The sequence below is a fragment of the Neolamprologus multifasciatus genome, chromosome 1 (genome assembly GCF_963576455.1).
Source record: "Neolamprologus multifasciatus chromosome 1, fNeoMul1.2, whole genome shotgun sequence".
Classification (NCBI taxonomy): Eukaryota; Metazoa; Chordata; class Actinopteri; order Cichliformes; family Cichlidae; genus Neolamprologus; species Neolamprologus multifasciatus.
This window is the reverse complement of record NC_140439.1, coordinates 4,103,698-4,118,972: the sequence shown is the minus strand read 5'-3', so window position 1 is coordinate 4,118,972 and position 15,275 is coordinate 4,103,698. Positions and strand designations below refer to the sequence as shown.

Below are 15,275 nucleotides of genomic sequence, written 5' to 3'. Positions count from 1 at the left end.
TTCCTTTGCAGAATGATCCAAGAGGAGAAGGAGAGCACCGCTATCCGGGCAGAGGAGATCGAGTGCCGGGTAGGCAGTGGCGATAGCCTTGGAGGACATTTCCGCTCCATGAGCTCCATCCCTCCGTCGCTATATGCTGGCTCGTCATTGGGCGGTTCTCCACCCGGCTCTGGCCACTCCACTCCGAGGCGCATTCCCCGCAGCCCCAACAGAGAACTGGATCGAATGGGTGTCATGACCTTGGTAACTTTTCTTTTACCTTCCTGTAATGAGTATCACAATTTCCTTTTTAAAAAGCCCTTTTGAGATATACATCAGTGTAAGACTAATATTAATTTTTCTGATTACAATTCCTGATATTTTAAAGCTGTTGTCTTAATTTGCTGTCTTTGTTTTTTAGGATTATTATATAATTAAAACAAGACCGGCCTTCAATGTTGCTTTTATGTTTTATCAGTGTGATCGTCTGCTTCTACTTGTATGCATGACTTTGTAACAGTTTACATATATAACTGCGCCCTGCCTGTAGCAGTATTGCTATGACCCCTACGTCACCCAGAGCTCCCTCTCCCATCAGACAGTAACTTATCTGCCATATGGTACAACTGGCTTCAGTGCCCCACTTCAAGCCAATAACTTTGCACCATACTTCCAGGTACCTGCCCATCGCCCCACAGCTCCTTCATTCCCTTCTTGGGTGGGTGCAGTCTGCCACTTCCTGTCTTCTGATCCTTTTGCCAACTTCAGTGCAAACAGGAAACTTTTTCTCTGTGTTAAATCCAAATCGTGGCTCTGAGGTTTTGTATTTGTTTTTTTGACTGCTTATAAAATCATCAAATGTAGACATGCTTGTAATATTTTGTGAAAACCAAGGATTAGGTTATTATGTTGCCTCAAAACCTCAGTTAGCCTCTTTTTAGATTATTATTTGGGCATTTTAGTCTTTATTTGACACTAGAGCGGTAAGGGGGGGGGGGGGGGGGGGGGGCAGGTCGGACTTTTTTTCTTTTATTCTCACTCACACATCTGATTCATTGACTTGTGTAAACGCAGAGTAACAAAAGACACAAAGCTGTGAGTGTGGATGTTCAGGCTTGTCCAGGTCTCCTGTCAGTATTCAGTATTCCTCAATAGGAAAATCATAATAAGCACACCTGAAATGCTAAGCTGAACTCCATATATTTAAAACATCACCAGGAACCAGCTAGTACTCTTTTTCAAAGTTTGCTTTATTTTTGGCAAAGTGTCTGTATTAGGCTGCCACTTAATATCTCTTTGGTTATTTTTTAACTTAAGAAACAAGGTTCAAGATCCTGATTACATTAAAGACACACACGACTCTGTGTGCCAGCTGATATGACAAGAGGTGCACATCTGTTTCTTTTTGGCTTCCCGCCCTGCATTCAGTTTTGTATTGGTTCTGTGGAACCATAAAACCACTGGTTACTCTGTTAACCCTGCAGCTGGAGTTACTCTAGCAGTACTTGCATTTGTTTGGTTGTTCCAGATGTTTGAGTTGAGTGTCCCTTTAACGTTTGTTTGTTTGTTCAGTGTGTGTTGAAGTTACTTATACTAATGAAGTTGTTTGATTGCAGAGCAGCAATTTACATCTGCCCTGCTTAAAATCAGGCATTTAAACAATTCAAGCAGTTTATTGAAGTAATGCTGTAATACATTAGACATGAAGGGAGTGTTTGTCTTTGAGTCTGGCAGATCATGTCGTCAGTTTTACATTTATAAATCTTACTTGGGTTAAAAAAAAAATCACAAGATTATCATTAATGCATAAGTAGACACATAAACAGACACTCCAAGAGGAAAGAAAACAATTTGGGTAATTAAATTAATTTTCTGCTCACCCATCAATTTCCTCTTCCCGTTTTCCTTTTATAGCATACGCTGTTCCCTGCTTTGGCCCCTACAGGGCAAAGGAAATGAGTGATTAGATACTTTCTTCCTGGGGCAGGAAAATTCCTGCAGAAATGTGGCACAGTGATGGTTTATTTGCTCTGCTAATGCCAGGTCTATGTGGAATGCAGAGGGGTGGGGTGGGGGGGGTCTGTCCTCCACCACTATTGGTGCAGAGTGGAAAATATGACGAGAACAGCTGTGCTTCATAAATTCAGGTGCCGTACAGTTATTGTTACACAGACACACTATAGCATCACCTGTGATTTCAAATGCTGTGTAGCATGAGTAGTCAGTAGCTGCTTGGCATCTTCATTGATTTATCAATGCAAACAAATGTTATAAAAGGTTTTATCCCACTCAGATATTGGTGGTGGTGTAATTGTGAGCTAGACTGCACCCAGCCTACCTTGACCCAACCTTCAGCCTGGTTTTTGCAGTGTCTCCTCCCTTGGGTGTGGTGGTACTCCTGCAGACTTTAATTTCCCAAGACCTACCTTTCTTAATTGCACAATAAAAACAACAGCTTCTCTGAGTCTGCGTATGTGTCTTCATGTTCTGTGTATCTTCATGTGATTTTCTGCTCTTGTCTCTTTGTGCATGGCTTGATTCCACCGCTGATCTGTTGTGTATTACTAACTGCTTCTCTCCTCTCTCCCTTTTTGCCACACTTCAGCCTAGTGACCTGCGCAAGCACCGCAGGAAGGTAAACTAGAGACCTGCTTTCCCGAGCTCTGTGAGGGACCTGTTTGCTATGTAACATCTCCCACCCCCCAAGTTTAATCCCTAATGTTTACTTTCAGTTTCTCCATCCCATCCTTAAATCCTCCATCCGTTGGAAATATGCAGTCCTGCATGAAATCTAAAATCCCGTTCTTAAACCTCTAGAAGTTTTTGAATGCCTCGATTGTTTGTTTGTTGTTCTTTTTTGTTGTTGTTTTTTTGTTGTTGCTTTTTTTTGGGGGGGGGGGGGGGTAACAGTGCTGCAAATAATAAGTTTCCTTTCTTCATATTGAGTTTTAAGTCATGTATTTTCTATTATTAAATCAAACACACGTCTGTTGCAGGCAATCACCAGCATAACATTTTTGCACTACTGGGCCTCCAGGCCAGCGCCTCAGACTTTTATTGCACTTTAGTGTAATTTCTTTTACTTATTTTAACACTGCTGTGGTGCTTCACCTGTAATTATCAATCATAATTTATTAGTATGTAAGGGACTCATTCTTTAGAATGCGTCTAGTGGAATAAATGCTATCTCTTACTAAAATAAAATCACCCCTGCATATTGCAGCCATCACAGCAACAGACAAGGATGGAGACTCCTGCCAACCTGCAGCAAAGTTTACAAAAAGATGATGGTGTACATAACAAGTTTGTTTGCATCAAAACAGCTAGAGTTTTCACTTGTTCTCCTTTTTCTGTCTGTGTGAAAAACAGCGAAGGGATAATTTTCCAGCAAGTAGTCTCTAATGTGTGTAAATTAGTGTTACCCTCTAACTTACACACAATATAAAAACTTCTACAAGGGTTTGAGCTGCCACTTGAGAAAGGATCATGACAAAAAACAAAATAAATCCGTTAAATTTGAGAAAAAGAATTGCTGATGCTTACAGAGGATGAAAATACAAAAGTATTACAGTATTTTCAAGTTTCAGGAACTGGTGTGAGAAGTATCATCAACAATCAGAGACCTAGAACAACTACCAAGACATTAGTGAGTGACTTAGCCTAGTAGGAAATTGTAGTCTCAAAGCAGACGATGACTAGAACGCTGCTTGGGAATGGACAGAGGTTGAAGACTAAGGAAAACTTGATTTTCTACAGAAGAGATACCTTTGAAAACAACCTGGAGAACGATTATGTATGCTGGAAGGGCCTCTTTTGGTCAGATGAGCTCTTTGCTTATGATTTGAGAAAGAAGGGCGAGGTGTGTGACCCAAAGAACACCCCCCCCCCAGTAGTGAAACACGATAATGGGAATATTATGCTGTGAGGATGCTTGAGTGTGTCTAGAACTGGGAATCTCGTCAAAGTGGGAGAAATCATTACGGAACGAAAACCTCAAGTAGTCTGGGTTATGTCTTCCAGTGTCTTCCAATACAACAATCACCCAACAAATATTTGGCTCCAGGTCAAGACCATCAAATCTGAAGGAACTTCAGACACATAACAGGAGATCTTGGTTAGCTTTTAGTTTACATTGTACAAAATACACTAAAGAAATATTTACTTACCTGGTGAACTGTTTAAGAAGTGCTAATAGCAGGTTCCAGGTTTAATTTTGAGGCTGGACTTTTCCCATGGATCCCTCTTATATGTTAATACCATAAGAAGCCAGGATCTGTCAATCATTCTTCATTTTCCCCCCACATTAAAAACACTCGTAGCAACTTTGGTTACTTTTTTGTTTGTTTTGCAGTGTTCATCACTTCGAAGTTCGTTCTCTTTTGGAGACTGAGTTTCATTCTCCTTTTTGCCTTTGTGAAATTACACGGCACACAGTATTCCCACTAAATAATTGATTGTTCACAGTCCTGTATCTGTTACCAATATCCAGTCTGTATGGATTGTTCATAGTCCACATACAGTGTAGCCTCTTGGTGTGTGTTATGTACAGTAGGGTTTTTTTCGTTGTTGTTTTTTTGTTCCATTAATGTTTCTCTGTGTCATGCAGTCTGCTCAAGATGATAAGGCTACTATTCATTGTGAGACATCACCCCCCACTACTCCACGTTCCATCCGACTGAATAGGGAGGTGGGCCACGCCGCTAGTCACGAGGACATCCGAGACATCCGAGGGTAAGACGTTTTTATCCAGGAAAAATAGTTTTCGTGTTTCTGGGATTGAAACATTTGTTTCTTCTTTCTCTATCTAATAACTTAACCCTTGTTTGTGTAGGCTGAGCAGCCTGCAGGATGGACAGGGCAGTAACCCAAGCAGTAGCAACAGCAGCCAAGACTCTCTCAACAAAGCAGCCAAGAAGAAAAGTATCAAGTCATCCATTGGACGCCTGTTTGGGAAGAAGGAGAAAGGTCGGCCCAGCCTTCCTGGCAAGGATCCTGCCAGCCAAGGTCAGACACTAGCAGCAGTGCTAAGCCGATGTTCTGGACATGTATACTACTAATAGTGATGAGTTTATGATATAAGTTAGATCTCTGAGTTTAATGTTATGTTCTAGCTGGCACTCCCGAGGCAGAGAGCTCTCCGAAGGATGGCTTGAGTGTGGGCACCCTTGGTGGTCCTGCAGAGAAAAACAGGAAGCTACAGAAGAAGTAAGTGTCTGTATGACAGTCCCATCCCGTCCAATGTTTATGCAGAGTAAGAAAGCGAATATAGAGGATAAAAGACATCAGTCTGTGTTGTCGTGCTGCATCCTCCTGCAGCCTCACAAGCTCTTTCTGGCTCATGTGCACAGCCTTTCGTTCCCACGGCATTTCCATCGCTGTCATCTCTCACATCTCCTGTTTGGTTTTTGGTTTTTTTGACACTTTCATTCTTAGTTTCGTTCAAGCAAATTGCAAACACCATAAATGTTTTGCTGTCACATGGCCCTTCAATAATCATCAGTTCATTCTTTCTCTTTATTTTTTTCCTCCTTGTTCACATTTTGTACCACCCCCACTCTCTCTCATTCCATCTGTAGTCCAAAGACTGGGTAAGTTGGCTCATGTTGCTTTTTGCCTTGCCCGATCTTCTCGCATTTGGCTTCACATTGACCTCACCAGTAACCCTGCAGACCCCGACCAAGTATCTCTTTGAATGTCTGATAGATTTTCCATGCTGCTTTTTATCCTGCTTTCCATAGTGGAGCATAACTAACAGGAATGTGTGTGCGCTGATTGTAGTGAGTGCAGGATTTTCCTATCGCAGTTTTCCTTTTGGAGCATGACGTTATGCACTACAGTCATAGGAAAAATGGAAGTTGGCTCTTTGCGTGTGTTCTTGTCCATAAAATAAACATTAGCATAGTCATATTTTTTTGTTCCTACACTCCTTTAAATACGTAAAACTGAATTGTTACTTAATAACGTGCTTTTGGGCATTTCTGCCAACTCTTTAAAATGGATCTGCTAAACAGATGTGAACTTGTTGATGGTGTGGCACACAGCTACATCTAGTGGAGCACTGAGTCCTTCTTGGGTTCAGGTCCTGTGTTGGTCCCCTCCCCCTTTCCCCTTTCTCTCTCTTTCACTCAGTATGCATGTCAGCTCATGTCTTGGGGTTTGTGTGTGCATATTGGGATTTTGTGATGAACATTTGGATCTGTGGCTGTGAATATTTTGGTCCTTGAGCAAGTGAACCACCAAGTTGGCTTTCACATGTATTGCGTCTTCCAGGCATGAATTACTAGAAGAGGCTCGCAGGCAAGGCCTCCCGTTTGCCCAGTGGGACGGACCAACTGTTGTGGTTTGGCTGGAGGTACGAGACCAACACAATTCATTTTAAAAGCAGTAAACTCAGTAGCATGTCTAAATCATTAATCCTGTTTAACTGTTGCTAATCTGTCCCCTTCTGGCCAGCTGTGGGTGGGCATGCCAGCCTGGTACGTGGCTGCGTGCCGTGCCAATGTGAAGAGTGGAGCCATCATGTCGGCACTATCAGACACAGAGATCCAGCGGGAGATTGGAATCAGCAACCCACTGCATCGTCTGAAGCTTCGTTTGGCCATCCAGGAAATCATGTCTCTCACCAGCCCTTCAGCCCCACCCACCTCCAGAACGGTACCCGTCAGTGCATTCATACCTGCAGCCGGACCACTGTGCATATTTAACACTGATCAAGTCTTGATGATACTTTTAAGCACTGTCACATTCATATCATCTCATGAGCACGACACTTTTAATGCGTTAACATTTTGACTGCTTACATACTTAACATGTACTAATGCTTGAATCAAATTTCTACTTTCGTTTGCTAACAATGAATGAAACAAATGCTTCATAGTTTTTTCTCCATTTGGCTCTCTTTCTGTCCTTCACCACTCTTCCCGCTTGGCGCATTTCTGATTGGTTGGTGTCAAATGATCAGACCACAGGAAACGTTTGGGTCACACATGAAGAAATGGAAAGTTTGGCAGCCACGCCTCCCACGGTTAGTCTACCCTGATTGGCTGGGCACTGGTGGCTTCTCACATCTATGGTTGTGGTTGAGCTTTGTTTCAAGTTGTCTTCAGTATTGCCAGACTTCACTTATTATATTGGATGCGTCCAGTATGAATTTGGCTGCGTGCACGATCACTGAGTGTCTTGAAACAAAGCCTTTTTCGTTCCCCTAGTGGGCGACTTTTTTGTTGTTCTTGGATTGGGCTCATGCTCTTCTTTAGTCCTTGTACAGTATATGTATGTTTCACCTTTTATATAGCTTTCACCTTAGATGGACATAGATGGAATACACATGAAGAACTACCTCCCACTACCAAAGTTAGATTGGGCTGTTTATGAAACATTGCCACTCATTAGTGGGTGATGTATAGCCAAAAGAATCAGACATTACACACACATTTGTCTGATAGCAGATATGCTTGTGAAGAAACTGTAATAGCTTCTCTTTAATAGATCTGGTTGGTTAAACCTTTTGAGGACAATTTAATATGTCCTCAAAATGTTTATAGGTTAATGTTTTATTCATATTTCTATATACCTCTGATCACCCAGCGTTTGTATTTCCTGTTTGATGCCTTACCATTTGTTTGTCTGTTATTTTCCTGCTATTTTTACTGACTTGTTATTTTGTTTATTACTTTATACTTTCCACTTGAAGCTTCTCTAACCCCAGCACTGCACACTAACCCCTCACCTTTCTGTTCTTCTCACCATGCTCACTCTAACCATGCTAACACCAGGAGGATGACGAGGGTAGCTGGGCCCAGGTTTGCATACGTTCTCCAAAACCCACCTATTCTCACCTGTGATTGTTTGTTTGTTTGTTTTGTTTTGTTTTTTAATTCGGTTATGATTGCCTTGTACTCCTTTATTCACAACAAACACATTCTAGCACAGTTTAATTTGGAGCTTCTCTGCATACAGTTGCTACTATAGAGGTTTGCGCTTAGAGCGAAAGCAAACTGCTCCAAAAAAAAATGAAGTCCACTAAAAGTTTACCAACCAATGTGACACGTGACGAAAGAGCCAACCGTCAAAGCAATGTTGGAGCTTTTCAGTTGACCACAGTTTGCAGCCAAGTCAAAAATGAATACAAAGAAAAGCTGTGGGTGTATGTGTTAGCTTCCTTCACTCTATGTCAGCTTTCCTGAAACCGGTGCCACTGATGTGTGGAGTCTTTTACTTCATTTTGCTTTGTGAATCAGGATTAGTCGACCTGATTATTTACATCCTCAGTGCATACACACACGTTTGTTTTGTCTTCCTTTATCTCTACACAATAAAGAAAAAATGTAAAACAGCCCTTCTTGGATGTATTCACTGTTGCCGGGCGACTCACTGGGTTCATCTAGTTGCTCAGTTGCAGAGTTGTCTCCCACCTTTTACGTTCTTAAACTTTCTTAGATATTTTATAAACTAGTCATTAAACAGGTGGAAACGTTGTTGATTATCATTCGAATATTTTCTTTTTTTAAATATATACATTTTTAATCAGTTTGCTGTTAAACGGTTAATATACACCTGCTGTAATTAGCCTCCACCACGCCTCCATCTTTTTAGCCCACTCTCTCAAACACCAGCTCAGTCTCCTTTTCTCTGACTGTAGACTTTGGCGTACGGAGACATGAACCACGAGTGGATCGGTAACGAGTGGCTACCCAGCCTGGGTTTGCCACAGTACCGCTCCTACTTCATGGAGTCGCTGGTGGATGCCCGCATGCTTGACCATCTAACCAAGAAGGATCTTAGGGGACAGCTCAAGATGGTGGACAGCTTCCACAGGTGAGACATAGATTCATTTTTATTAGCAGCAGTGAATATCTTGAAGAAACCACAGCCTACTACAATCATGCCACACATACATGCAACTTTGTCCTTTCTGCCACTAGTCAAAAAGAAATAAAACGGCTCACTTTGGGGAAAAAGACGAGCACATCGTGGCAGATTAACAACTAAGAGGCTCCACAGTGAACGAGTGTTTGTGTTTGTGCTACAGGAACAGCTTTCAGTGTGGTGTGATGTGTCTGCGGAGGCTCAACTATGACAGAAAGGAGCTGGAGAGGAGGAGGGAGGAGTCCATGCTGGAGTTTAAAGGTAACACATGCTTTTTTCTTTCCTCATTAAAACAACTTGGTGTTGTCGTGCGTCTTTTAAAAATGGCACTCATCTCTGTTTTGTGCTTTCAGATGTGCTGGTGTGGAGTAATGAGCGTGTCATCAGTTGGGTTCAGGCCATTGGTCTCAAAGAGTACAGCAGCAACCTTTGTGAGAGTGGCGTCCATGGTGCACTGCTCGCCTTGGATGATGCCTTTGATCACAACGCCCTGGCCCTGCTGCTGCAGATCCCCACTCAGAACACACAGGTGCACAAACACCAAATGTTTATGATGTTTCACCATCCAGCTGTTGCTTCTCATATTTGAAGGCCCAAACACGGTCACTTTTCTCACATGAGAATCAGTTAGTCCAAAAAATCCTTTGTTAGAACTGCAAGTGCATTCTCACTACTGTTTATTCGGTTGCCTGTGTGGTCTATTTTCACAGCTGGCATGTTAAAAACAAGTGTAATTAGACTGCATCACACACGTTTGTTCTTGTCTAAATGTTTCCAGATGTGCAAATTTACAGACCAGTTTAAATAAAAGTCCCGATCCATATAAAAATAGAACTTCTGCAACCACCTCCTATAAAATAACTGAGATCTATCAGGTGCTTCAATTCAATTCAATTTTATTTATATAGCGCCAAATCCCAACAAAAGTCACCTCAAGGCGCTTCATAGATACAGAGAAAAACCCAACAATCATATGATCCCCTATGAGCAGCACTTTGGCGACAGTGGGAAGGAAAAACTCCCTTTTAACAGGAAGAAACCTCCAGCAGAACCAGGCTCAGGGAGGGGCGGGGCCATCTGCTGTGATTGGTTGGGGTGAGAGAAGGAAGACAGGATAAAGACATGCTGTGGAAGAGAGACAGAGGTTAATAACAGATATGATTCAATACAGAGAGGTCTGTTAACACATAGTGAGTGAGAAAGGTGACTGGAAAGGAAAAACTCAATGCATCATGGGAATCCCCCGGCAGCCTACGTCTATTGCAGCATAACTAAGGGAGGATTCAGGGTCACCTGGTCCAGCCCTAACTATATGCTTTAGCAAAAAGGAAAGTTTGAAGCCTAATCTTGAAAGTAGAGATAGTGTCTGTCTCCTGAATCCAAACTGGAAGCTGGTTCCACAGAAGAGGGGCCTGAAAACTGAAGGCTCTGCCTCCCATTCTACTTTTAAATACTCTAGGAACAACAAGTAGGCCTGCAGAGCGAGAGCGAAGTGCTCTAATAGGGTGATATGGTACTACAAGGTCATTAAGATAAGATGGGGCCTGATTATTTAAGACCTTGTATGTGAGGAGCAGGATTTTGAATTCAATTCTGGATTTAACAGGAAGCCAAAACAGGAGAAATCTGCTCTCTCTTTCTAGTCCCTGTCAGTACTCTTGCTGCAGCATTTTGGATTAACTGAAGGCTTTTCAGGGAGTTTTTAGGACATCCTGATAATAATGAATTACAGTCGTCCAGCCTGGAAGTAATAAATGCATGAACTAGTTTTTCAGCATCACTCTGAGACAGGATATTTCTAACTTTAGAGATGTTGCACAAATGCAAGACAGCAGTCCTACGTATTTGTTTAATATGTGCGTTGAAGGACATGTCCTGGTCAACAACAAGTTCCTAGAGTGTGTTTAAGGTGCTTAAAGGTACCTATTAGTTACTCATTGCTTGCTTGGGCCAATGGGCTCTTCCCAAAGACCTTAAGCTTTGAGTTTGGTGCAGTGCCCGGGACATACAAAGGAAAGTGATGTACATTTATATACATTTAAATTTTACTTGCAAAATGGGGTTTTTGTGTTTTTGTGTTTTTTGTCAAACCATTGAGATAAGTGGCACTGTGCTCCATGTGTAAATGCAGTGCTGGTGTCAGCCTGACATGAGTGACCTGAGGTTTACATCTGAAAGCACATAATTATATAGGAAGTTGCATGAGAACGGGAACTGCACGAAATGGGTTTTGATGACAGAAACGAGAGATTTAGTGTGGACCAAAGTTCATTTCAGATCAGCTGCTCAGCAGACAGGAGGAGGAGGACAGTGCAGGTCTTCTGTTAATCTCATTCGTCTTCTTTTCCTTCCTCTATAGGCCCGGGCGACTCTTGAGCGTGAATACAGCAGTCTGCTGGCGATGGGCACAGACAGGAGAATGGAAGAGGTGACAAACACGGACATTTGTTGACTCCGCTAAGTAACAATAAGAATATCTGTGGACTAAAAACATCTTCTGTCTTTCCCCCCCCCCCTTTTTTCTTTACCTCATCATATTTGAGGATGATGATAAGAACTTCCGCCGTGCTCCCTCATGGAGAAAGAAGTTCAGGCCCAAAGACATGAGGGGGATGTCCTTGGGTGCATCAGATACCCTGCCTGCCAACTTCCGAGTTACCAGCAGTAGTGCGGCATCTCCCTCGACTCAGCCAAAGAGGAGCCCGATGGATGGTAAGCAGAGAGAGCGGCGTCAGTGTGCGCATGGTGTGTGTGAGACGCTCTGTCGATGCTTAACATCTCCTCACGTGCACTCGCTTCTTTTTGGTTGGCTTTGTGATGATGCTGTGACTAACGGCATGTCTTTGCATGTGATTTCTGCCTACGTGGAAATACAGGAAGTCAGTCTATACAGAGGCTGGACACTGCCACAGTCAGGACCTACTCTTGTTAACACACAACGGTAAGACCGCACATGTCTTAATGATGAAATCCTCAAATCAGAGACGTGTATGGCTATTTCTTCACTGCTGACCTGCTCCTCTGTGCAAGCAGAAGCAGCTTTCTCGTACTGGAGGTCTCTGCTCTAACGCAGGTTTTGCGCATCTCTTTCCTGTTTCTCCCCCATCTCCTCCCATCCACCCACCTCTCGGCTTCTGCTTCCCTCTCACGTCCGGTGATCTCTCGCATTCCCTTCTCAGTTTATCCTCATTATTTCTATAGGTAACCGCTGGTCAGAGGATGAAGGGGAATTCCCTGCATTCAAGACCAGGATGATGAACTGAAATAACTTGCAAGGACCCTACAAAGATATTTTGCTTCTTGCTGACATCACAGAAAGACTTTACTCACTAATTTCAGTATCCCTAGAAGAGCTTTTCTAGATTTATCTACATTTGTTATTATATATTTATGTAAACCAATGGGATTGTTGATTTTAGAATTTCTATGTAACCCCTTTTGCCTCTCTCCTCTTAATCACCCCCCCACCTTTTTTTGTTTTTAATAAAAGCAACATTTCTCCACTGTGCCCGCATTAAGCTCAACTCTCAGATGTATGTAACTGAATATTTCAACAATCTGGAGTTTGTATATTTCTACCAACAGACATTTCATCTAATCTTTTTTTATAATTCTGATTCAGTTGAACAGATGTATGTTTTTGTCTCTCATATTTGATTTGAATTCTAATCAATGAATTAATTCTCAAGTGACTTGGATACGTGATATAACTTAATTCATATCTTTGCCCTTTTTAACTGTTGTAATATTAGTAGCTTATTACTTGTGATTTTGTGTAAATGCAGCTCGTAGGTCAGTGGATGTGTGAATATCAGAGAAATCGCTGGAGTCGTCGAACCGTTTCACAAACTGCTCAACACTGTGAGTCCTCCATCGGTATTCAAATAACTGCTGGCAAGCCCAGGCGATGGTGACAACACATATCATGTGAAACGCAATATATTTCTCTCTTGTCTGTTTATTTTCCATACCTGTGATACCAAAACGAAACTCTTAAAGAATTAAAGCCATATAATTGTAGCAAGAATAAAAACTACAGAGGGCTACATTTGGATGCAAGTAAAAAAAAACAGATTTCCAGGTTCTCTGCAGTTTACCTTGCATGCAGAATCCACTCCGCTTATATGCACGCTTGCCACCCAATTTATCCCTTTAACAAAATCTTCCTCACCTCTGGAGAAATGCTCACTCGTGCAGAAGAACTTTAAACAAATGTGTGGATGACTCCAAAGTGTGGAAACTCCTTCAACGGACCAACTTCACTGAGGCCTCAGTCGATCCCCACTGTCACCAGAAACCCCTGATGGTGGTGCAGCCCACCAGCAACCCTTTTTTAAAAACACTCTGTACAAAGATTTTATATCAAGCCTTACTGTCTAACTCCTCTCTGTCGTCTCTTCTTATTTATTATTACTCATTCGTGTTTTGTGGCGTCAGTAATGCTTCCAGAGCTACGTCTGAATGTTGCAGTGCTACTTATGTTTCTCCGTCGACACTCACAACACGGGTTCCAGCATAAGCCTTTGTGGCAAATGAGTCGGAACCGGAGACTTTTCTTTTCACTCTACATGTAGTTGAAGCTGACATTAGAAATGTTTTTTTGTTTGTGATTTAGCCATTTATGCACAATGCAAATCATGTTGCTGTTTTTATTCCTGCTCTTCCTGATGAATCTTCTGATCTTGTAACAATGATGTACAGTCTGAGTACTTATAAACTATTTTTATCACAGTATTATTTATTGCTTACTTTCAATAAAATACTGAAACCTATTTTCCACTGCAAATAAAAGACTGAAGAGTTGTCTTTCCTGCTCCTCCTGCGGTGGACAGACGGTGTCCTTTAACAAAAGTATCCATGAGACTTAGTAATGTCTTTTTTATTATTAATATTAGATTGATACATTTCCAAAACCTTTCTGCCATCCATCTTCTTCCACATTTCTGGGGCCAGGCTGCGAGACCAGCAGCCTGAACAGCCCATAACACTTTCTCCCCGGCCACCACTTCCAGCTTGTCCGGGTGAACACCAAGGCATTTCCAGGCCAGCTGAGAGATACAATCTCTCCAGCATGTCCTGGATCTGACCCGGACCCTCCTCCCGGTGGGACATGCCCAGAACACCTTACCCAGAAGGCGCCCAGGAAAATTGCAAATCGCTACCTTATTGTGTTGGAGGGGTTTGTGTGTCCCAGGGATCCCAGGGGCTATGTAGTCCGTCTGGGCTTTTGTTCGGTGGTAGGGCCTCCTATGGTGAGGGACCCCTATGAGTAGAACATCAAGGGAACAGTTCACCCTGCCCAGGATAGGCTTACTGAGGCCCTGCCCTGGAGCGTGCCTGATGGCGAGCGTCTGGTGGCTGGGCCTTAGTCCATGGGCCCTGGCCAGACACAGCCCAAAAAAGGGACATGGGTCCATCCTCCTGGAGGCCCACCACCCACATTAGGCACTGTAGGGGTTGGATGCATTGTGTACCAGGTGGGGGCTAGGAGTGGAGGCCCTGGTGGACCAATCCCAGGCTATCAACACCAAGACCTTTCTGCCCAAAACACAAATTCTAATAAAAATGGAGATTTACCAAAATAATTTCACCTAACTACAATGGAAGTAGTTGCTGCATCGTATATTACACCACCCTACATCAAAAAATAAAGGTTCTGCTATTTTCCAGAAAATAGTTATTAACTTATTCAACGGTGAGCAATGTTCCCTCTAATTTTTCATGTGTCTGAGCGAACGTACAAACTCCCTGAGCGTCCCTTGGACCACTGTGAGCGACATCAGACGTGTGCACTGTGGTCACGCCAGCATCAAATCCATGCAGGTTACATGGTTTATTAAAATAATCAAATTACAGCATTTATGTTAGACTACTTTTAATTAACTATTTTAGCCCACTTACAATGAAAATTTTAAAAAATCAAACAAAAAAAAACTTGTTTATGACCTGTGTAGTATGTTAACACTATTGGAAGTAAAAATCACTTGAACTCGAATTTTGAAAACAAAACGTTCTTTTTTTTATAAAGCTCTGACTTGTATTATGAGTCTGTGGTCTGGGAGAGAGTCTGTAACTCGCTGTCTGCAAAATACAGGATATAATGACCAATGTTGGGCAATTAATTATATAGTTACTTCTTCAAAAGAGTACCTGAGTTATGCAAACAACAAAGTTTTTTGCAGCTGTTTACCTAAAAATGCAGCCAAGGCGGTTTTTTAAATAAACATTTCAAACTATTTACAGAACAATCAGCTGTTCTGCATCAAATTTGATGCCACACAAATTATTTGTGCCACTCCAAAAAATAATTTCTGTCCACTATGAGATGAAGGAGAACAACAGCCTGATACCTGCAGGCCTGACAGCAGCAGATGTATCACTGCTGTAACACCTGTAACATTCAGCAGTCGCCTCATTGTTCTGACACA

At 42.3% G+C, this 15,275-nt stretch overlaps 1 protein-coding gene across 7 annotated transcripts in view; it reads left to right on the top strand.

The window, feature by feature from the left end:
• Positions 1-15,275, top strand: part of ppfia1 (PTPRF interacting protein alpha 1) — a 45,808-nt gene extending 30,533 nt beyond the window's left edge. The window contains exons 16-31 of one of the 7 annotated variants that reach the window (XM_085161620.1): positions 12-243; positions 2,585-2,614; positions 4,586-4,710; positions 4,811-4,983; positions 5,091-5,184; positions 6,250-6,331; positions 6,433-6,633; positions 6,941-7,003; positions 7,755-7,781; positions 8,621-8,796; positions 9,011-9,108; positions 9,201-9,376; positions 11,207-11,275; positions 11,391-11,559; positions 11,724-11,788; positions 12,049-15,275. In XM_085161620.1, coding sequence (XP_085017746.1) covers positions 12-243; positions 2,585-2,614; positions 4,586-4,710; positions 4,811-4,983; positions 5,091-5,184; positions 6,250-6,331; positions 6,433-6,633; positions 6,941-7,003; positions 7,755-7,781; positions 8,621-8,796; positions 9,011-9,108; positions 9,201-9,376; positions 11,207-11,275; positions 11,391-11,559; positions 11,724-11,779 — 1,771 coding nt within the window. In that variant the 3' untranslated portion in view covers positions 11,780-11,788; positions 12,049-15,275. Of the gene's footprint in view, positions 1-11; positions 244-2,584; positions 2,615-4,585; positions 4,711-4,810; positions 4,984-5,090; positions 5,185-6,249; positions 6,332-6,432; positions 6,634-6,940; positions 7,004-7,754; positions 7,782-8,620; positions 8,797-9,010; positions 9,109-9,200; positions 9,377-11,206; positions 11,276-11,390; positions 11,560-11,723; positions 11,789-12,026 lie in introns of all 7 variants that reach the window. The other 6 variants (XM_085161615.1, XM_085161608.1, XM_085161625.1 and 3 more) reach the window with 6 other exon arrangements.